Raw genomic sequence first — 22,163 nt, forward strand, 5'->3', positions numbered from 1 at the left:
CCAGAGCAGTACCTATTTATCTACTTGCACTTTGACGTGCTTTCAAACTGCTAGGTTGGCAGGAGCAGGGACCGAGCAACGGGAGCTCACTCCATTGCAGGGATTCGAACAGCGACCTTCTGATCGGCAAGTTCTAGGCTCTGTGGTTTAACCCACAGTGCCACCCGCGTCCCTAAGATCCATGTTACTTTGTGCTTATATAAGAAACAAAAATCTGCTTTCTTATTTATTTTTTCCTTCTAGCCCATTAACTCTAAAGACAGTTTCCCCACACCACCTCTTCTTCTCAAGCTGCATCCGCAACACGGACAAAACTTTTAAACTACTGAGAACATGAACGAATGGAACAATGGAAGAAGGAAAATCCAGTGGTAGGAAGTCCTTGAAAAAAAAAATACAATACTTGTAACCCAATCCCATGCATAATGTTCTAAGAAACAAACCTGATAGCTCTCAGAAACAAATCTCTAATTGAGGGTGCATAAAGATGGTGGTCTTAGCTGTTTCGGCACTTTGCATAGATCACAATTCTTGCGGCATCAAATGCAAACCCTTGATTCAATCATGTATCTTGGGCTGTTCCCATAACATTCTAGGAAGGTGATTTCAAGTTCAGCGGGGATTCTCTTAGGCTAAATATGACCCTTTGTTGTTGCTGTTGTTGTTTAAAAAGGAAATCATGTTCAAGGAGTTCTGGGAGAAGAATTAGCCTAAAGAACTGGAGAATACGAACATGCTTGGTGCCTTGGACAAATCCTCATGTACTAACAGCAAGTGAAGTTGCACAGATCCAATTATAACACCAGCAGCAAGGCTTCAAGATGTAGAACTGCGCAGTTTCTGGAAAAATAGAGGCATGGTGTCTCAGGGTTGAGAAGTCTGTGGCGTCCCTCCAGATGTTTTTAGACTACAGCTGCCGTAATCCTTGACCATTGGTCGTGCCATTGAGGCTGATGGGAGCTGAACATCTGGAGGGCCAACCATTTCCCATCCCTGGTTTACATTTGCCTCAAAATGACATTCCAGCAGCCCCCACAAGGGTAGTGATGTTAGTATGTTGTAGCAAAAACCATAAGGTCTTGTAACTTAACTTAAAAACTAACACATGTTATGGATGAAGTAGCCCAGAAAAGCTTGTGCTTTATATATATTGTGATATATTTCTTAGCTTTGAGGGGCTACAAGACTCCTTGTTGCTTTTGTGATAGCAGCAGCATTGCCCCTGCCCCCTGACATTTCAGTAGAGATAACACACACATTTCTGAGGCCATTCCATTGAGATTATTATTTCAAATGATCCAGAACTGTGCAGGAAAAACAAGTTCCAGACATAATCCCTGAAGCATAGACCCTTGGGAAGGGGTCCCATTGAATCCACAGCAGGGGTAGGCAACCTAAGGCCCGTGGGCCGGATGCGGCCCAATCGCCTTCTCAATCCGGCCCACGGACGGTTTGGGAATCAGTGTGTTTTTACATGAGTAGAATGTGTCCTTTTATTTAAAATGCATCTCTGGGTTATTTCTGGGGCATAGGAATTTATTCATTTTTTTTTCCAAAATATAGTCCGGCCCCCCACATGGTCCGAGGGACGGTAGACCGGCCCACGGCTGAAAAAAGGTTGCTGACCCCTGACCCACAGGAACTTATTTCTGAGTAAATATAGATAAATAGAATCATTTTGTAGGGTAGCTAAACATAGAGAAGCTCAGACAAATCTATATACCAGCAAAGGACCTATTCAGTCAAATTCATGCATGAAAAAGCATGTAGAGAGAAAATAGTAAGCAAATTTCTGGATCCATGGACGAGCAAAAGAGTGGAAGGGAAATTCAGCCAAAATTGAGATACAGTGGTACCTCGGGTTAGATACGCTTCAGGTTACATATGCTTCAGGTTACAGACTCCGCTAACCCAGAAATATTACCTCGGGTTAAGAACTTTGCTTCAGGATGAGAACAGAAATCGTGCAGCAGCAGGAGGCCCCATTAGCTAAAGTGGTGCTTCAGGTTAAGAACAGTTTCAGGTTAAGAACGGACCTCCAGAACGAATTAAGTACTTAACCCGAGGTACCACTGTACTGGCTCAATACCACAGAAAGGGTTCTACAGAACAAAATTTGCTCACCTTGTACAAAGGTGAACGCTGAAGCTGGTCAATAACAGTTTTGATAACTACAGGGTCCACTATGGCCATTTGCTTTACCAGCATGACCAAAGCCTAGAAGAGGAAAACATGGATGGAGAGAAAACATGTGTTCAAAGTGGGGTAAGGTGTGTGGAGAGGAAGACAATTTGGGCTTCATGCCAAGAAGTCTCGTTTAACTAAATAATATTAAAGGTAGCATTAAAATAATACGACAGTCCCTGAACCTGAACTCCTGGCAAACTGTAGGAAAGGAGATCCCAAAACAACTTAATGCAATTGCCTAACTCTTCTCCCAACGGCGTATTAGGAATCTGATCTTCTACAGGTTAAATCCTTTCAACTGAATCCTAAAATTGTGTATTTTTCTTCTTGCCTTTTCTTTAGAAAAACAAACAAACCAGGTTTTAAAAAGTAAGCTTCTAGCTTCCATGGAGAATGTGCACATGTACAAACAAATGATATACGGTCAATGAGGTATCAGAAAAAGCTAAGCACCCCATCACCATAGCTCTACAGCAGTGTTTCCCAAACTCGGGTCTCCAGCTTTTTTTCAGTCTACAATTCCCATCATCCCTGACCACTGGTCTTGCTTGCTAGGGATGATGGGAGTTGTAGTCCGCAAACAGCTGGAGACCCAAGGCTGGGAAACACTGCTCTACAGCCTAAATCTGATTCTCTCCTCTCGCACTGACTCCTGTGCCACAGCTGCTTTTATCTCTGTTGTAGATTAAGGGAGATTGAGCCCCGTGTCTCCCAATGCCTTGACTAGTTCAGTTTGCGCAAAGGTCTTCATCCACTATTGGGTGCAGCCACAGTACAGATCTGAGCTAAATATTCTTGATTATGGCTATTCCTATGCATAGCAGATTTCTCCCATCACAGGGCCACGACTAGCTAAGGAAAAGGGAAGCAAACTGGGGAAGGTGGCTGATAAATGTGCATTTTTATATTCTCTTAAAGAGGGGGAATGAGCAATAACTGCAACTTCGCCCCCAGCCCTGTGAGAAGGCAGAATGCATAACAAGTTTTGTTTCTCCTTTCCCCTGTGATTATCTTGGGGCAAATATTTCTCAGGGACTCACTTCACAGAGATATTCGGACCACAAAGCACAACTCAGATCTCTCTGTCCATTTATGTAACAGCCCCACCTGAATTTTTCTCTGATAGTCGTCCTGGGACAAGCACAGGAACATAGTCTCTTGTGCGATTGGATTATACTTGTCCAGGTACCCTAAGCAAAGGGCTGCGTCGAATGACACGCTGTCCATGGGATCTTGTAGGTTCACCAACCGTCGCAGATTTCGGATTAAACTGGACCGGGCACCTATCCAATACCACTAGGGAAAGAGAGCATCTGCATTAGGTGCAACAGTGATCTGAAAGCTGTTTAAATAGGCCCAGAAAGAGAAGAGACTGGCAGAGCACATGTCTATCTGTAATACAGCCCCACATATTACCTCAAGTTCAGGTGTCATTGACCATGCCTGCAGGGATACCTTCAACGCACTCAGTGTATCTTCTCTCCGATTCAGACTCGCATCCTTTAGGTGTCTAATTAGCATTTTCACTACAGAGGTATCTAGGCAACCTGCTCCAGAGAATCGAGAGGCAGTGATCAAAGGGGAAAGCAAAACTCCCAGGAAGTTTTATTTAATTACAGGCAGTATTTGCCACCCCTTAACTGTAGTTCTCTGCGGGCATACATAAACATATTTAAAATAAAACGCAAAGCAATAAAAATACAATTAGATAAAAGATAAACAAATAAATTCAAGCACAAGAGTTCAGTGACAATGGAGGGGAAGCACATTGCAAGGCAAAACAATTCTGAGGATATATATTCTAGACAGAATATTTATTTCTCTTTAAAAGCAGAAATACCAAACTGACACCTGCTTGCCAGCTTGAGAGGACGGATGTTGATACTCTTTAGCAAACAAAAAGTGAAAGTAGGCTGCTTATTATGATGATTGGTTATTAATACTTCAGATATTCCAGGCTGAGCTGCGGTATCCAAAAGAAGTTTGTAAGGCTGAGCCTTGGCTCAAATCTTGCTTACAGGTGTGATTTCAGTCTTCAAAGGCATTCTGAAAAAGATCACTGGGCAATTTGGAGCCTGTGTGTTTATCTGAAAACAAATTCTACTAATTTCAGTTGGACTTGCTCCCAGTCCAAGGATTCCTTCCTTAATCTCACTCGGAAGTCCATCAGGAAATAGAAGTCTCCAATTCAATCAAAGTCCATGTGTGTCTAAAAAATTTGGCCGGGGGTTCTAAGCAATCAAAACATTCAAATCCAACAGAAAGTCATCTGAAATATCAGCCCACACAGGAATCTCAAATGGTTATATCCCTGTAACAGAGGGGACCGGAAGTCACCTTTTATAATTCTGCCACAAGCGTGAAATGTGCAAAAGAAAGCTGCGAGGGAGGAAAAAACCCTCCTCTGCTTGCATGTGACAAGGCCTATAATACACGAGGATTGCTATAAATGCACCAGGGAGCATTCCTCTGTGAGTAATAATAGAAAATTAGCCACACCAGAAGGAAGAAGGAAGAAAAGAGCTCAAGTCCATCTAACTCTGGTTTGTTTTTCTGTCCAAACCGGGGCATGGTCAGCGCTAACTATGGCTGTCCAAACAAGTTGGCTTCAAACTGTGCTGAAGGATCTTGTGTTGTGTAGATAATGATCAGAGGTGAAATGTCACTCACCTAGCAAAGCCAGCGACCGGGCTGCTTCATACTGCAAAGGCAAGCTGTTGCATTCCTGGAACTGAGAGAATAAGTACTAATGGCAGGCCAGCTGGAAACCATTTACTTATACATGCATGAACATCTAAGCATATCACAGGTGCACAGAATAAAAGTGGAAGGGTTCAAAAGACCAAAGCCAAGCACCCTGCCTGCCCACTCACCAGGGCTCAGCTCAATCCAAGATTGTATATATAGCATAAGCACAGAGGAGGCACGTGAAAAGCAAATGCCTATAAATTAATTGTGAAAAGTCATATGCTGCATGGTAAGGCAAATTCCCTCCAGCCCCAACAAGTTCTCAATATGGTACGAAAACTTTCCCCAGCAATAACTATGGTGAGTCTTGCTCCAGTCCACAGTTACAAGGGGCTCTATATTTAACCTCAGAAGAGTCACACACATACCCACTTCCCTTGTGGGCTATGCCATTGCCAATGGTGAGATATGATGACTTAGCAGGGTGGGACGCGGGTGGAGCTGTGGGTTAAACCACAGAGCATAGGGCTTGCCAATCAGAAGTTCGGCGCTTCGAATCCCCGTGGCGGGGTGAGCTCCCGTTGCTCGGTCCCTGCTCCTGCCAACCTAGCAGTTCGCAAGCACGAAGTGCAAGTAGAGAAATAGGTACCGCTCCGGTGGGCATTTCCGTGCACTGCTCTGGTTCGCCAGAAGCGGCTTAGTCATGCTGGCCACATGACCTGGAAGCTGTACACCGGCTCCCTCGGCCAATAAAGCGAGATGAGCACCACAACCCCAGAGTCGTCCGTGACTGGACCTAACGGTCAGGAGTCCCTTTACCTTTACCTAACTAGATGTTACAGGAGATGCAGGGCTGCCACTCACCCACGTCTCCTCATGTGTATCCCCAGAAACAGCTGTTAAAGGAAATGCGCAATGAGATGCTACCACATTCAAGAATTCACTGCTCCTGCATGTAGCAGTTGGTGAACTGGCATGGGGGGGGGGGTCACAATGATATCACATTCCCATCACACTCCTCCCTCCCAGATGCTACTGAGTATGAGGGAGATTCATATTAGCGCTAGCCAAATGCCCCATTTAGTATCTAGTTAGAAAAGTCTGCAAATGCCCATCACAAGATGGCAAGAGTCCATGGGGATTCTACTTACAGTATTAAAAAGTGCAGATGTGACAGATTCCTCAGCAACCCCAAGTTGTCCAAGGGCCTAGGAAGACAGGCAGAGAAATCAGAATAATCACCAGTGGCCTCTCCCAATTCCTGCAGGAAACTGCAGAGAGATTTGTTTCTGCCTTGAAAAATATAAATGCACTACAAACTACAAGACTGCTTTCTGGAGAGGCTTTGAAAAGGCACACAGCTGACCCGCACTCAATTGCTTTCTCTGGTCCACCACATCTTCGAACAAAAGGCATTCATCACCCACTACAGTGGTACCTCGGGTTACATACGCTTCAGGTTACAGACGCTTCAGGTTACAGACTCCGCTAACCCAGAAATAGTACCTTGGGTTAAGAACTTTGCTTCAGGATGAGAACAGAAATCGTGCTCCGGCGGCGCGGCAGCAGCAGGAGGCCCCATTAGCTAAAGTGGTGCTTCAGGTTAAGAACAGTTTCAGGTTAAGAACGGACCTCTGGAACGAATTAAGTACTTAACCCAAGATACCACTGTATTTGTTAGTATTTCACGCCTCCAATGCTGCAGATGAGATTGGTGTAAATCACATGCCTGTCTGGGAAGAGTGTGGGAATAGAAGACAGTCTTATCTCTTCCGCTGTATGTACTATTGCACTATACTTTTGCTTTTACTTGTTCCTGCCTGTTTCCTCTCAGAGCTGGAGAGAGAAGATGCCATGGATCCTCTGTCTGTACATAGTGTAAATAAATACATAGATGAGTTCTACGATGTCTCACGCTTCTTGCTGTGTTATGCTAGATGATTAGTGTGCACATATAATTTGATATATGTAACTAAAGCACACTGGAGAAGAAGGGTAATGCCTCTTGCAGAGCTGCGCATACCAGAGGACGCTTGGAGTTTGGGGCTGCAAAGACACCCCCAGGGCGTTTTCCAACACTATTGTCCCTACCATAAACAAGTTGAGCTGTTCCCATCCACCTGGAATAGGTGCAAGGTAAGGCAAGTCGTCTAGGGACGTGGGTGGCGCTGTAGGTTAAACCACAGAGCCTAGGGCTTGCTGATCAGAAGGTCGGCGGTTCGAATCCCTGCGACGGGGTGAGCTCCTGTTGCTCGGTCCCTGCTCCTGCCAATCTAGCAGTTCGAAAGCATGTCAAAGTGCAAGTAGATAAATAGGTACCACTCCGGCGGGAAGGTAAACGACGTTTCTGTGCGCTGCTCTGGTTCGCCAGAAGCAGCTTAGTCATGCTGGCCACATGACCTGGAAGCTGTACGCCGGCTCCCTTGGCCAATAAAGCGAGATGAGCGCCACAACCCCAGAGTCAGCCACGGCTGGACCTAATGGTCAGGGGGTCCCTTTACCTTTACCTAAGGCAAGTCGCCACTTCAAAGTTTTGTGCTTTAGCTGAAAGGACTTCTGGGGAAGCACAACATGGGCAGAAAGTCTAGAGGCCAGCCAAACCTTTGCTCTATTTCTGCTGCGTCACCTCTATAGCTTAGCAGAATTTAAAGAAGCAAACACACAAATAACAGTGGCTTTGCCAGATGTTACCACTCCTACACCGACGACTGAGTGTAACACGTAAACATGGCCAATAGATGAAGGTCCTTGCTTCCCCAATAATGGTCTCTGCCACATCTGTATTCCTCCAAACCGGTTTTCCGAACTTGACCCAGAATAAATAAATAAGCATCCCTAGGGTACGCAGAACTCTGTATAGCAGGAATAAGGTTAATAGGAATCACTTTATTATAATAATAATAATAATAATAATAATAAATAATAATAAATTCTATTTATATCCCGCCCTCCCCAGCCAAGCCGGGCCCAGGGCGGCCAACAACAATCAAATAAACAATCAAATAATAACACATTCTAAAAATTTTCATTATAAAAATTAGTTAAAATCAAATTGATGGCAACCGATTAAACAAAATTCTGTGCAGGTTGCCAGAGGAGGGAGTCAGGCAGCGCCCTGACCAAAGGCCTGGCGGAACAACTCTGTCTTGCAGGCCCTGCGGAAAGATGTCAGGTCCCGCAGGGCCCTGGTCTCTTGTGACAGAGCGTTCCACCAGGTTGGAGCCGCAGCCGAGAAGGCCCTGGCTCTAGTTGAGGCCAGCCTAACCTCTCTGAGGCCTGGGACCTTGAGGGTGTTATTATTTGCAGACCGTAGGTTTCTCTGTGGGGCATACCAGGAGAGGCGGTCCCGTAGGTACGAGGGTCCTAGGCCGTATAGGGCTTTAAAGGTTAAAACCAGCACCTTAAACCTGATCCTGTACTCCACCGGGAGCCAGTGCAGCTGGTATAGTACCGGATGAATGTGATCTCGCAGCGAAGACCCCATAAGGAGTCTCGCCGCGGCATTCTGCACCCGCTGGAGTTTCTGGGTCAGTCTCAAGGGCAGCCCCACGTAGAGCGAGTTACAATAATCCAGTCTGGAGGTGACCGTCGCATGGATCACAGTGGCTAGGTGAGGGCGAGAGAGATAAGGGGCCAACTGCTTAGCTTGGCGGAGATGGAAAAATGCCGCCTTTGTTATAGCTGTAATCTGCGCCTCCATAGAGAGGGAGGTATCGAAGATTACACCCAAACTCTTAACGGACGGTGCTGGCACTAATTGCACCCTCGCAAGAGATGGGAGTTGCCCCCTCGATCCCATATCGTCCCGCCCCAGCCAGAGGACCTCTGTCTTCGAAGGATTTAACTTCAACCGGCTCCCACGTAACCATCCAGCCACAGCTTCCAGACATCTGGTCAGTGTGTCTGGGGCCGAGTTAGGATGGCCATCCATCAACAGATAGAGTTGGGTGTCATCAGCATACTGATGGCAACCCAGCCCAAAACTCCGGACAAGCTGGGCGAGGGGGCGCATAAAGATGTTAAAAAGCATCGGGGAGAGAATCGCACCCTTTATCGGGGTGAGAATCGCACTTTATAATGAGTTGGACCACTGGTCCACCTAGCTCAGTATTTTCTATACAGAGGTTTTCTGGGGTTTCAAAGAGGAGACATTCTGAGTCTTTCCTGGAGATGAGAGGGACTGAACTTGGGGGCTTCTGAAGATTTGTTATCAATGGACAATGGCCCTTTCCTAGAAGGCCTACACATTTGATAGGCACATGGATCTGAATTTTTACATGGGACAGCAGTGTCTTTCCATGGGAAATACAGTGGTACTTCGGTTTTTGAGCATCTTGGAAGACAAACAATTCAATTTTTGAACGTCGAAAACCCAGAAGTAATTGCTTCTGTTTCTGAACGAGTCTTGGAAGTCTAACGGCTTCTGCTGCGTGTTTTTCAATTTTTCCAATTGAATTTGCAGCCAGCCCTTTGCGCCTCGGTTTTCGAACATTTTGGAAGTCAAATGGTCCTCCGGAACAGATTACGTTCGAGAATCGAGGTACCACTGTAATTCCTGACCTCTAATGTAAAAAGGAAGGGCCTGCTGGATCAGGCCAATGACCCATCCTGCCTGCACTTTCCAGCAACCGATACTCAGAAGCATACTGTGTCTGACTGTGGAGACAAAGCACAGCCATGATGGCTAGCAGCCCTTGGTTGCCTTATCCTGCATGAATTTATCCAATTCTCTTTTAAAGTCTTTTAATGTCATCCAAGCTGGTAGCCATCATCAGTGAGTTCCAAAGTTTAACCAGTAAAAGGACTTAATCTGCAATGTGATTTCTGACCCGGAACACTTGGCACGCTTTTGAAATTCTGATAATCTTAGCTTTGTTGCTTTTTGTTGTGTTTCTTTTAAAAGCAGATAGCGCTCATATATTAAAGGAAATCTGGAAGGGGAGAACAACAACAACAGCAACAACAGCAACAACAACAAGCCTTTCGAAAGGCTTTTCCAAGCTCGAAAATAAACAGATAAGAAGTCTTAACTTTACCTGAGCTGCATAGAGTTGCTCAAGTTCCACAGGAGAATCTAAATAGTTTATGAGAACCTGCAAGCACACAAAATAAAAATTACTCACACACATACATACACAGAGAGAGCGAGAGAGAGCGAGAGAGAGAGCGCTGTATTAAAAGTGTTAAAATTCCAATGATGTATTACAACTCTCTTGTAAAGGGTGCTAAAAAGCTTTTGCTAGCTTGCTTTGCCTAGCTAGCCACACCGTTAAGTCCCACTAAGGCCAGTGAGTTTTAACTGATTATCTTCTAGTGCCAGTTAGGGAGATAGAGAGTGAGTGAGTACACCTCTGTCATGGATTCATTGTGTGACATTAATCATTGCCTCTTTGCCTCAGTCCTGCACCTGTAAAATGGAAATAATAGTGACACTTCCTAATGCATAGGATTGTTGCGATGGTAGAAAATAAATAAAATGGCTGTTTTAGTGATAGGTAGTAAAGTCCCACTGACAGTAGTGAGCTATGTAAATGAATTCAGCCGTCACAAAAAGAGCCTTCTTTACAGATAAGAGTATGAAGAAAACAAGAAGAGCTCCCCATACCCATAAAACAATATAAATTGCACCATGTGTCCATCTGAATGGGATGAAGAATGGGCCTCCTCCATGTTTGCCAATTTACATATTTCAAACTGGCAATGAGGCACACACAACAAAACTTTCCTCATCCCTGCCCTGATCCATGAGTAAAAAGCATGCAACAATTAATCTACAATTAATTCTTAAATCCGTTCTTGGCAGATGTCCCTGTTGCAAACCATAACCTTTGGCTTCTGACCTTGAGCCTTTCTGGATTCAAATTTTCCTTCTCATTGAAGTTCTCTTTCTCTTTAATCCTTGCTAACTTGACATACTTGGAGAGGGAAAAGTCAGACCTGAGCAAGAGAAAAGACACCGTGATGGGCTGTTTAAAATTTGGTTAATGCACTTGCTGAGAGTGTTAGCACTGCAGGAATAAAAACGAGCAAAGGAATCTAGTGCAATATAAATCCACACTGTACAAGAAAGTCCTTCAATTACGCTGGGGAGATGCACTTTTGTCATTACTGTACTTTGATTGTACTACGAAGGCAGAAGATTCTCAAAACGTGGGGTAACTCTGATGTTCATGTCATGCAAACTGTACATGGGACAGACAGAAATATATCCCTGGAAGAGGAAAGAGGCTGTATTAATCATTAACCAGCCAGAGGGCCTTCTTGGCAGTGGCACCCTCCCTGTGGAAACCCTCCCATCAGATGTCAAGGAGATAAAGATCTGCACAACTTTTAGAAGACGCCTGAAGGCAGCTCTATATTGGGATGTTTTCAGTGTTCAACATTTTATTATGTTTTTACAGTGCTTTTTGGGGGGGACACAGGGGTACGCATGTACCCCTAAACATTTTGTGAATCTAAGTTTGGCCTCATTGAGGGGCAGTATTTCAATATGAGTAGGAAAATGAGAGTACCCCTAAACATTTCTTTAAGGAAAAAAAGCACTGTGTTTTTGTATGTGCTGGAAGCTACCCAGAGTGGCTGGGGAAACCCAACCAGATGGGCAGGGTAGAAATAATAAAAATTATTATTATTATTTCAAAATGTAGTAAATAACAACCACTGCATGCCAGCACATGCAAACCACCACGGCAATTAGCCCTAAAGGCAAGTAGGCACTGCAATAACTGTAGACCCTCCAAGGGTCCCTATTTTCCATTTCACCAATGAAAAGAGGGACATCCTAAGAAAAAGTGGGACATTCCAGGATGAAATCAGAAACGGGGATGGCTTCTCTAAATCAGGGACATCCCTGGAAAATAGGGACACTTGGAGGGTCTAGTATTTAACTGTTCATTTCCCAAGCTGATGAGACATGAGAGATTGTTAAAAAAATGCAAGTGGCTTGCAAACACCTGGGCAATACTGAACATATGAAATTTAACTCTGAAAAATGCATACAATATACTTGTGTGTGAATCATCCTCCCCCCCCCCCGGTGTATTTGGTGCATTAAATAATAAAACGTTGGTGCATTAAATAATAAAATTTTGTTCCATTGCTATTCATGTCTGAGAGGCCAGCTGAATCCAAAAGGCAGATGAAATCAGTGAGGTGAGTCCCACACAGAGAGTTCAATTTGCTCTGCTAAAGGGCAATTTCAGCACCTAAAAAGTCTCAGATTGACTCGGTAGACAAAGATGAACAATCTGTGATATGCTATTACCACCTACTGGATACTGGAGGAAGCAGACAAACACGGCTGTATGTGAAACTCCCTGTCCAAAGAAGTTAAGATTATTTTCCTTTGTGGGCTTGTTCCTTTCATTATTCTGTTAACTTACATTTATAAGACAATCAAGTTGGTCTAAGAGACAACTTCCATTTTGTTTTGCCAATATCTTGCAAATATATTTACCGGATATCTTTACTCAAGTATCTTTTCTGAAGACTACAGAGGGCCAGAAAATGTGATGGTGTTGCTTTAAATTGTGTATTTTGCATTGTTTCTGCATTTGCGCTCTTGCTTGAATTTGCAGTATTGTTTGATCTGCTTTGTTTTTGTTTGGACCAGGCAGCCCATTAAATAGTCAGTTTAACACCAGTGTTAGCACCAGCATAGAATAGCCTGAATCCTTTGCGCTCCAAGCAGCAAAGCTTGGAGATTTAGCTTAAAGGAGTATTCATTTATTACTTCAAATCAGGCTTGTAGAGTTAGAAACTCAGTGTCCTATATCTTACCTTTTCTTCAGGGCCTTTTTCTTCTGCTTTTCCAGCTTCTTCCGATACGGGCATTGCTTCTTCAAGCTAGCTGCATCAGGCTGCTCAACTATTCTGGGCTGGACAAAGGTGACCACGGGCTGGAACGTTCTCCACTCTGAAGGAGAACATGGGTAAGTTACACGAGGAATCTGAGGACGAAAAATATTAAAACACTAAGACTACTACAGGAAAGAAGCAAAGCAATCTTATTGTCAGAAATAGATTTCCCTTAATTAGACACATGTCTGGGAAACACACTTATGGGATGAATTCAGTGTAGCCCTAAGTGGTGTATGCATGCACACATTGAGACTTCCCTCCCCATTCTGCTTTGCCCCACTTAAACCTATTCTGGAGGTTCCCCCATCCTTTCAGAGAAGATCGAAGGGATGTGGATGACTGCAGTCCCATCACACAAGCAGATCACATTCCCCACACACAACCACATTGGAAGTACCTTCTTTCCCTCAAAGAATTCTGGGATTTCTGGTCTCTTAAGGGTTGCTGAGTTTAACTCTTTGAAGGGCAAACTACAGTGTCCAGAATTCTTTGATGGAAAGAAGGTGCTTTTTAATGCGCTTTAAAGTTATAGTGTGTGCACAGCCTTAGCCTTTGCTATGGCCACATGCCTCAGAACGGTCAGGTAAAACAATGCTGTCCAGGGTTGCAAAGACTGCGGAGAGAATAATTGGGTGTACTCTTCCCACCTTGGATCAAATCTATGCTTCCAGGTGCCATAAGAAAGCTGCAGAGATAGTGCAGGATAGTGTGCACCCTGGAAATGATCTCTTTCACCTTCTGCCTTCTGAAAGAAGGTACAGGGTTATAAAGACTAGGACTAGCAGCCTGAGAAACAGTTTCTATTCAAATGTGATTTTGGCTTTAAATGCAGTGTAAGGTAGTCTCTATGGGAATATATTGTATTTAATTATGGGGTATCAGAGTTTTTAGGGGGCTAACCAGGCCGGAATAGCTGGGATAGCAGGCTTGTTGGTTTTTGAATGTCTGGTGTAGATTTTTTCAATTTCGTTGTTCTGTATGGGACAATGACAATAAAGATTATCGTATCGTATAATGCTTATACCAAAGTACAAGACCACTCGTAGGCTTTTTCTCTCTTCTAACCAATATACAAGGGCGGACTTTGGTAATATGGCGCCCTGGGAAAGGACAAAATTTGGTGCCCCCCTAACTTTGATTAGGTACCCATATAAATATAGGCTTTTATTACTATTTTTTGTGGTGCCTTGGTTTGGCACTCTGTGCAGGGGAACTGCCTGCATGGCCCAGCGCTGTAAATATTTCAGAATGCCGCTGCCTATTCCTGGATGGTAAGCTTTTCCTTACTCGCCCTGCTTGAACCTGTGGTTCCGTAAGCTCCAGACTGGGCATTCTTCAACAACAACAACAACACAAATTCTTCACTGAGACCTGAGTCATTCAGTAGAGCCACCCATACTTAAAAATGAAAACACGCCTCTGCTATCCTTGTGCGATGTTTCGCTGCATGTTGTAGAACTCGCTTCTGTTTATTTTTTTTAGAAAGCGACATTCATCATTTGGATGGGGAAGGTATGTGTGGAGGAAAACTGTAAATATTGCCAGTGAGTATGTCTTCCTATGTGGCACATGATTTCTGAAGAGCAGCAGCTCCAGAGTTCCTTCAAGGTTCTGGGATGGGACAAGGTGCAGCAGCAGAAAAGAGGGACGATGTGTAAAGAGCATTTGTCGTTTGTGTATAATTAATACGCATTCATGCGGTGACTACCATGCCTGGATATAAATACAAATCAAGCTGGTAGAACCAAAGAAGCTTAAAACAAAGCAGGCTGGGAAAGTTACAGAATACCAACCAGTCCTCTGGTTTCTCAAAACAGGCAAGGCTTGATGCAAGCAGGGAGGCAGTAGATGGGTTAACAAGTGTGTGCCTATCACAGGAAAATAATTCTTGGGCATGATTGCAGGCACAGCTAGGTAAAAAGAATTATGCATTCCATACATGCACGTAGGAAGGCAGGCCATTCAGAGCCAGGATTGGAAGGTGGATTTTGCCCCCTCTGCTAGATTGTTTCCAAGTGCAATGTTTTATTTTTCCCCCATAGGAGAAATTGATAGCCATCTGCTTTCATGGAGGGAAGTAAAAAGCTGCTGTGACTGTTCCAAAGCAGTCAAAATCCCTGGTGTCTACGCTGAGGGTAAAATTTTGCCTCCTCAAGGCTGTTGCAGATTTGCAGCCTATCTACAGTGGTAGCTCGGGTTAAGAACTTAATTCGTTCTGGAGGTCTGACTTAACCTAAAACTGTTCTTAACCTGAGGTACCACTTTAGCTAATGTGGCCTCCCGCTGCCACCGCACGATTTCTGTTCTCATCCTGAAGCAAAAGTTCTTAACCCAAGGTACTATTTGTGGGTTAGCGGAGTCTGTAACCTGAAGCGTCTGTAACCTGAAGCATCTGTAACTCGAGGTACCACTGTACTTTGTTCAGCGCAGAACACAAGAGCCACTGGGGGGGGGCATATTTACATAGCCCCACCCCTTCATCAGCATAGCTCCACCCTTAGAACCACTTCATGCCAAGAGTTGGAAAGGATATTTCAAAACGGCTTTTATGGATAAGGATCATCGGGCTCCAGCTATGACCTGGTGGACGGAGCTTCTTGGCATCGTGGACCGGACAGGCTTCCCAGTTCCTAAAAAGAGGAAAGCAGAGGAAAGCCCATCACTAGGCAGAGGAGTATGTTACTTTGTTGGTAGTCAACTTTTTATCTGTTTAACACCAATGTTATTGTGCTGCAGCACAACAAAACCGGGACAAAACAAGAACAAAACAAACTTTTAATGGTGTTAAAAGTTACAGGACATGCACTGTTGTATGGACTCTGCAAAAACAATGTATACTAGAGAAGCAGGTATCCTACAATAAACACCCTTCTGGCAGCACCCTAAGGCAGAAATCTTATGTCCACTTAGGGCCAAACTTGAACCATGTGCTTATTAAACATGTTTTTGTCTACTATAAGGGCAAGAGTGGGAGATAAACTTGCACAGAGGGTGAGAGAAAAATCCATGGAGCTGGACCGGGGGGGGGGGGAGGCCGAATAACAAAACTTTCAAGCCCATGTCAATTCCATTCAGGAACTTTACAAATCTGAAAAGTTTGTGGATGACTCTGTTGCTTGGTATGAGTTGTGGGCAAAAATAGCCTTACTGAACTACAGTGGTACCTCAAGCTACAAACGCCTCAGGTTACAAATGCTTCGGGTTACAAACTCCGCTAACCTGGAAGAGTTACCTCGAGTTGAGAACTTTGCCCCAGGATGAGAACGGAAATCGTGTGCCGGCGGTGCAGAGGCAGCAGGAGGACCCATTAGCGAAAGCACGCCTCTAGTTCAGGTTAAGAACGAATTCAGTTTGTAACTCTAGGTACCACTGTATTGGACCACACTAAACTGTTCCCTGGTATTAAAATGACCACTCTTACAGCATTTCCCCTTCCAGTTATGTTAGCACATTGCGCAAGGTGAAAACATAGGTCCAGCTTAGAATCATAGAATTGTAGAGTTGGAAGGGACCACAAGGGTCATCTAGTCCAACCGTCTTCAATATAGGAAAACATTCGCCCACTGTTGTGCACTGTGGGAACAAGATGCTGGACTAGTCAGGATTCAGCATTGTCAGACACTTTCCAAGCCCTACAAGGTAAAGGTAAAGGACCCCTGGAGAGTTAAGTCCAGTCAAAGGCTGGGTTTGTGGCGCTCATCTCGCTTTCAGGCCAAGGGAGCCGGCGTTTGTCCACAGACAACTTTCCAGGTCATGTGGCCAGCATGACTAAACTGCTTCTGGTGATGGAAACCAGAGCACACAGAAACACCATTTATCTTCCGGCCGCAGCGGTACCTATTTATCTACTTGCACTGGTGTGCTTTCAAACTGCTAGGCAGGCAGGAGCTGGGACAGAGCAATGGGAGCTCACCCCGTCGCAGGGATTCGAAGCACCAATCTTCTGATCGGCAAGCCCAAGAGGCTCTGCAGTTTAGATCACAGTGCAACCCTCGTCTCAACCATGCAAGGGGCCTGCTCCAAGGTCTGCTCCTCCTCCAGGCCTGAAGTCACTGTCTATTTGCCTCCACTCTCCAAGCACACAGGCAGTTACCAGAATGAGATGGAACATCCTCTCGCCTTGTACAGTATGGACTCAGAAGAAGACAGACAGCAAATGATTGTGCAGTGGGAGTGCTCTGCTGGCAAGGAGGAAAGGGACCCACATTTGAAGGGAAGAATCTGGCCTGAAGCCTGGATCTAGCAACTACCAGTTCACACAATAATAAAGGATACCATCAACATCACATTATTTCTGGAAGTTCTAACTCACCGTTGTCCTGTATTATCTCAATCATAGAGCTCCATGATAACTTTTGAGGCACTTTGACACCGCAAGTGTTCTCTGGGAGCATTTTTGTCCCACCCATTTTTGTCCCTTTTTACTGCAAGCCTGGCTTTGATCACTTCAGAAGTTGATGGAAGACAGATATTTCAGCCGACACCTGGTGGTTCATGAGGACTCATTGTTCCTGAGCTCGGAGTGAGTGATGTCATAAACCACTACTATGATTAGGCCTTTGTTTTACATACCCCCAAGCATACCTCAGAAGTGAGAGTGATTCAATTCCAGGTATTTCTTCAGCCTGATACTGATCATCTCAATCTGTTTCAATATGGTTTCTGACTGCTTTGGGGATCCAAGACTGTCCTGATGGATGATCTACCCCAGACCCTCCAAGTGCCCCTATTTTCCAGCGACAGTCCTGGATTTAAAGAAGCCGTATCGGTTTCAGATTTGATCCTGGAATCTCCCACTTTTCCTCATGACTTCCCTGTTTTCATAGGAGAAATATTGGCAGCTATGGAGCTATGTGATGCCTGAGCCAAAGAGATAAGTAACTATACAACCTTTAGAAGACATTAAACATTGATATTTAATGTTTTGTTGTGTTTTTTATATATGTTGGAAGCCACCCAGAGTAGCTGGGGCAACCCAGTCAGATGGGTGGTATATAAATAATAAAATTGTTGTTGTTGTTGAACAGGATGTCCCTATTTCCATTAGAAAAATGTTGGAGGGTATGCTATCCCAGAAGCTGGACAGGAGTAGGAGCATCCCTATTGGTTCTACTGACTCTCTTACCAGCTTTCAATACCATTGGCCACTGCATGCTATGTGCCAGCAGAGATAGGAATTGAAGGCATTGTTTTATAGTGGTTCTAATCCACCTTGGATAGTAGGTTTCAGGTGGTGATAGCGGCTTACTGTTTGACACCATGGCCTTTGGCTTAGTGAGTTCCACAGAGTTTCATCTTGTCCCTCATCTTGTTTAACATCTTCATGAAACCATCAGGATGGTGTCATTGGAAGGGAAAACCCTGCCAGCCTTCTCATGTCATCAGGAGCTCAAGTCTTTTCCTGAGACAACTTCCTGCTTCAGAAGCTGGTGAAACTAAAGAGGGTATATACATGTTTCTAATAAGTGAATGAAAAATTAACGTACTAGCCATCCCAGTGAAATCCCAGCAAGAACCATGATACTAGTGTAAGCAATTTAAGGAACTGGGACACAGAATCTTTCAGAGCCATTTTGTATGTACTACAGTGGTTTGGTTGGAGGTTGTTATTTGGAGTTCTCAAAACAGCAATGTCATATTAGATTTATTTATGCCGGAACAGAATCCCCAAGTTGCTTTTGAAACATAAAGTGTGTGGCAGAAAGTACAGGGAGGGGTCTTGGAGTGAGTTATTAAAAAATAAATAGCAGCACAGTGGTACCTCGAGGCCCCCTAGATTTAGAGGCCCGAGTTGTCCTGCCCTCACATGAAGTTTTGGGTTTGCAATTTTGGGAGAGGGGAGACTGCCTGCTGGGGAGCGTGTGGGCTGACGAGGCCCCCTAGATTTAGAGGCCCTAGGCTTCAGCCTACTTAGCCTATACATAAATCCGGCACTGCCTAGCCTCATGGGATGCCACAAAAGTGTTAAGCAGCAGCCATTTTTTTGTCCGCAACAAACAGAAAAACCATTGCGATCTTGCAACGCACTAAAGCAATGGGTACCTTGTTAGACATTTCCCCCTGAGCAAATGGCCCTAGTTTTACTTGATTCACTGCATGGGGCTCTTGAACCCAAGGAGGAATTTGTTCGTATTAATTCCGGCCAAGGGAGTTCTGAAAACAAAACTGTATCTTGAATCTATATATATATATATATACTCCTGTTTTGCTGTTTACAGGCCATTAAACTGCAAAGGGAACAATGCCAGAGGCCTTGTTGCTTTATGTAATCTTGATTATAACAGAATGGAAACCCGGTGTAAACAAACCTGAAAACCTATATAATTTTTTTTGTACATTGAACCTCTGGAGGATATTCTGCTTAATGTGAGAAGCTGCCTTAGACCAAGTCAGACCAGTGATCTAGCCAGCTCAGTATCTTCTTCACTGACTGGCAATGGCTCTCCAGAGTTTCAGAGACGGGACAGTCCTATCCCTACATGGAGAAGCTGGAGATTGAACCCAGGACATTTTTCATGCAATTCAGGGGCTCTAACACTGAGCCACAGCCCCTCCTTTCGTGACTAGTTTGCGCAAATTGTGGAACTTGAGTTAAAATGCTTTTTAAGCCCAGAACTGAAAGAGTACCTTTAAACTAACCTACAGTATATATAGTCATATTAACGGTGAGTGAGTGTGGTAGAGCCCTAATGTGTAATTTTGTCACTGACCAGAAGGAGAAAAAGTGGCATATTCTGCTTTGACACTGTGAGATATCACACTGCCCAGAGCCAGCTGGCATCTCTGCAGCATTATCAGCCACAAGAAAAGCTGGAAATGGTGTATAGGTGTCTACATGGTGGGGCTGGGCAGAGCAATCCTAAGAACAACTTCTAATCTAGGGTTAAAGTCAGAGAGGCAGTGGAAAGGACGGTGGATACTGTGACCCTAGACCAGGATAGGAATTCAGAGAGGGTCACCATACCTGACCTGCCAGCAGGTATATGAAAGTTCCATGTCCTATTGTCTTCCAGACCTGCCTTACCTGCTGGCCTGCAGCCAAGGTTGGTGGGCTGATGTTAATTCCATCCTCAGGAACCATCTCTAAGCGTTACTTGCCTATGGAGACATACTGCCTGCCAGAATCTGATAGCATGGGGCACTGAGGGGGCTGATCATTCAAGCCATGCTGTGCTGCCAGTGTTGCACGGAGTTTGGTACTTCTTGTTAGTCCTGACAGCCTCATGAATGGAGATATGATAGCACTCTTCAAATACCAGAAGCAACGTTACATGTTAGAGAACAAAGAGCTGCCCCAACGGGAAAAACTAGGGGTCCCTCCAGACTGGTGTTTTACTGTGGGTAGACTCTGCAACTTTCTCTTGACGCAAGTGTGTCAGAAGCATAGCTGTCAACTTACAGATTTGAAAATACAGTAAGGGACAAGCAGCCTTGAAAATAAGGGACCAGCAGCCAAAATAAGGGACCTGCAGCCTCACCTGTTCCAGGCACTCTAGTCTTCCTGTCCTCCTGCATTCTGGTCAAACTCATGCTGGTAGCTTCGAGAACACTGTCCAACCAACTTTGTAACCAGAGGTTCAACTGAATAGAATCTGAATCACATGCACCACAAGGCCTATGCAGCCTCAACATAAGATGGCTCCCCGACCTGGCTTTGCACTGCAAAGTTTGCAGCAACACGTGCAACAAAATGGCGTCCAGCATTCAAAAAACCCCTCAGCTTGAATTAACTAGCCACACACAAGGCATGCAAGCTCTACCCCCCAGTCGTTCTTAGACTTCTTATTGGGTGAGCAACACAGCCAAGCATCACAGTTGGAGCCTCCCGCCTCCCTCCTCCCTGGCCGGCAGGGAGGGAGGGAGAGGAGCTGCTTCCTTTGAAATTTAAGGGACATTTAAGGGACATCCATCAATAAGGGACAGCAGCGGGACATGGCACTGGAATAAGGGACTGCCCCTTCAAATAAGGGACACCCCGTTGCAGGGATTCGAATTGGGTCAGAAGTGGATTTTTTGCTGCTCTTGTTTGTTCCGCAATGCTTCCCCTTGCTCTTATTTAACAAAAATAAAACCAGAACATTTGTGGTATAAAAAAAAAAAGTTGTGGGTTTTCAGCAGGAAGTTATATGCATCGATTGGAAATGAATCAGTATGACAGGCTCAAAGCTTCTGAAGGTGCAAATAGTACTGGAAGTAGAATCGCCTTGATAGCACAGATAAGCGCAAATCATAAAGAATGTGCAATACAAAGGTTGTCTGGAGGGGCCCTAGGTCTTATGGATTTAAGTTAGAGGAGGGTAGATTTTGGTTGAGCATTAAGAGAAACCTCATAAGGCAAAGGGCAATTTGACAATGGAACCAATTACCAAGATAGGTGATTGTGTGCTCTTCCTTGTGGGAGGCCTTTTGCAAAGCTGGACTATACTATATCATGGGGGTGCTCCAGACCAGCAGGGGGCTTGGAATAGATGACCTACAAGACCTCTTCCAACTCAAGGAGAAGAGATTAAAAATGAAAACAGCGCTGTGCAAAACCAGTGTTGCTGAAAGGCTGTTTAACACAAAGCTTCAGGCAAACAATGTACTCACACAAGTACTTGCAACCAGTGATTCATCATTATATAAAGCACTTAGTCTGAAGACAGACAGAAGATTTTAAGAGAGTGGTATGAAAGAAGAATTGCTTCCTAAGGAGTATACATAAATATTTCTTACACCTCCAGCTGCAATTCCTCTTTCATGACCCCTTCAACTCTCTGGCAATATCCCCCCCCCCCCCAATATCTGTCCATCTCCTCCAGTCTGACTGCTGACCCTCTTAGTACATTACATCTAATAATAGCCTTGCCACCCATTGCTCATGTGCATCTGACGCTGGGGCAGGGTGCTAGGTCAGCACCTGACAAAGGAATAATGGTCAAAAGTCTGTCTCTGCAAGGAATGTGGAAAAGTTGGCTTCTAAAGATAACAAAGGATGCTTTGCTCAAAGAGTTCAGCCTGTCTTTTCCTTGCAGGCTTAAATAACATAAATGATAACGATAATGGCATTTTGCATTTGTATCGTGCTTTGGAGAGTGCTCAAACACTTCTCATATATTATCTTGCAACCTTGTAAAGTAGATTCTGTGTTTTTATTCCCATATTGCAGATGGGAGACTGAGGCACCGTGCATTAAAACAGTTTATGCTGCAATCATAATATACCTGAGAGTAATCCCTGCTGAATGGGACGTGGGTGGCGCTGTGAGTTAAACCACAGAGCCTAGCACTTGCCGATAAGAAGGTCGGCAATTCGAATCCCTGCGACGGGGTGAGCTCCCGTTGCTCGGTCCCTGCTCCTGCCAACCTAGCAGTTCGAAAGCACGTCAAAGTGCAGGTAGATAAATAGGTACTGCTCTGGTGGGAAGGTAAACAGCGTTTCCGTGCGCT

The 22,163-nt window shown here is 44.6% G+C and overlaps 2 protein-coding genes across 5 annotated transcripts in view; one reads left to right on the top strand and one right to left on the bottom strand.

Annotated features, from left to right (window-relative positions):
- The window catches only part of LOC308581869 (uncharacterized protein), a 23,565-nt gene extending 22,530 nt beyond the window's left edge, over positions 1-1,035 (top strand). Inside the window, exon 8 of the mRNA XM_081184645.1 lies at positions 244-1,035. Coding sequence (XP_081040771.1) covers positions 244-321 — 78 coding nt within the window. The 3' untranslated portion in view covers positions 322-1,035. The remainder of the gene's footprint in view (positions 1-243) is intronic.
- Positions 1-17,576, bottom strand: part of HEATR9 (HEAT repeat containing 9) — a 26,902-nt gene extending 9,326 nt beyond the window's left edge. Inside the window, exons 1-10 of one of the 4 annotated variants that reach the window (XM_081184601.1) lie at positions 17,048-17,575; positions 15,316-15,365; positions 12,655-12,824; positions 10,716-10,812; positions 9,912-9,968; positions 6,027-6,083; positions 4,858-4,918; positions 3,604-3,734; positions 3,295-3,483; positions 2,125-2,217 (exon numbers count right to left, since the gene is read on the bottom strand). In XM_081184601.1, coding sequence (XP_081040727.1) covers positions 2,125-2,217; positions 3,295-3,483; positions 3,604-3,734; positions 4,858-4,918; positions 6,027-6,083; positions 9,912-9,968; positions 10,716-10,812; positions 12,655-12,824; positions 15,316-15,365; positions 17,048-17,144 — 1,002 coding nt within the window. In that variant the 5' untranslated portion in view covers positions 17,145-17,575. Of the gene's footprint in view, positions 1-2,124; positions 2,218-3,294; positions 3,484-3,603; positions 3,735-4,857; positions 4,919-6,026; positions 6,084-9,911; positions 9,969-10,715; positions 10,813-12,654; positions 12,825-15,315; positions 15,366-17,047 lie in introns of all 4 variants that reach the window. The other 3 variants (XM_081184599.1, XM_081184602.1, XM_081184600.1) reach the window with 3 other exon arrangements.
- Positions 17,577-22,163: the final 4,587 nt, after the last annotated feature.

Source organism: Podarcis bocagei, assembly GCF_964188305.1.
Source record: "Podarcis bocagei genome assembly, chromosome: 2".
Lineage (NCBI taxonomy): Eukaryota > Metazoa > Chordata > Lepidosauria > Squamata > Lacertidae > Podarcis > Podarcis bocagei.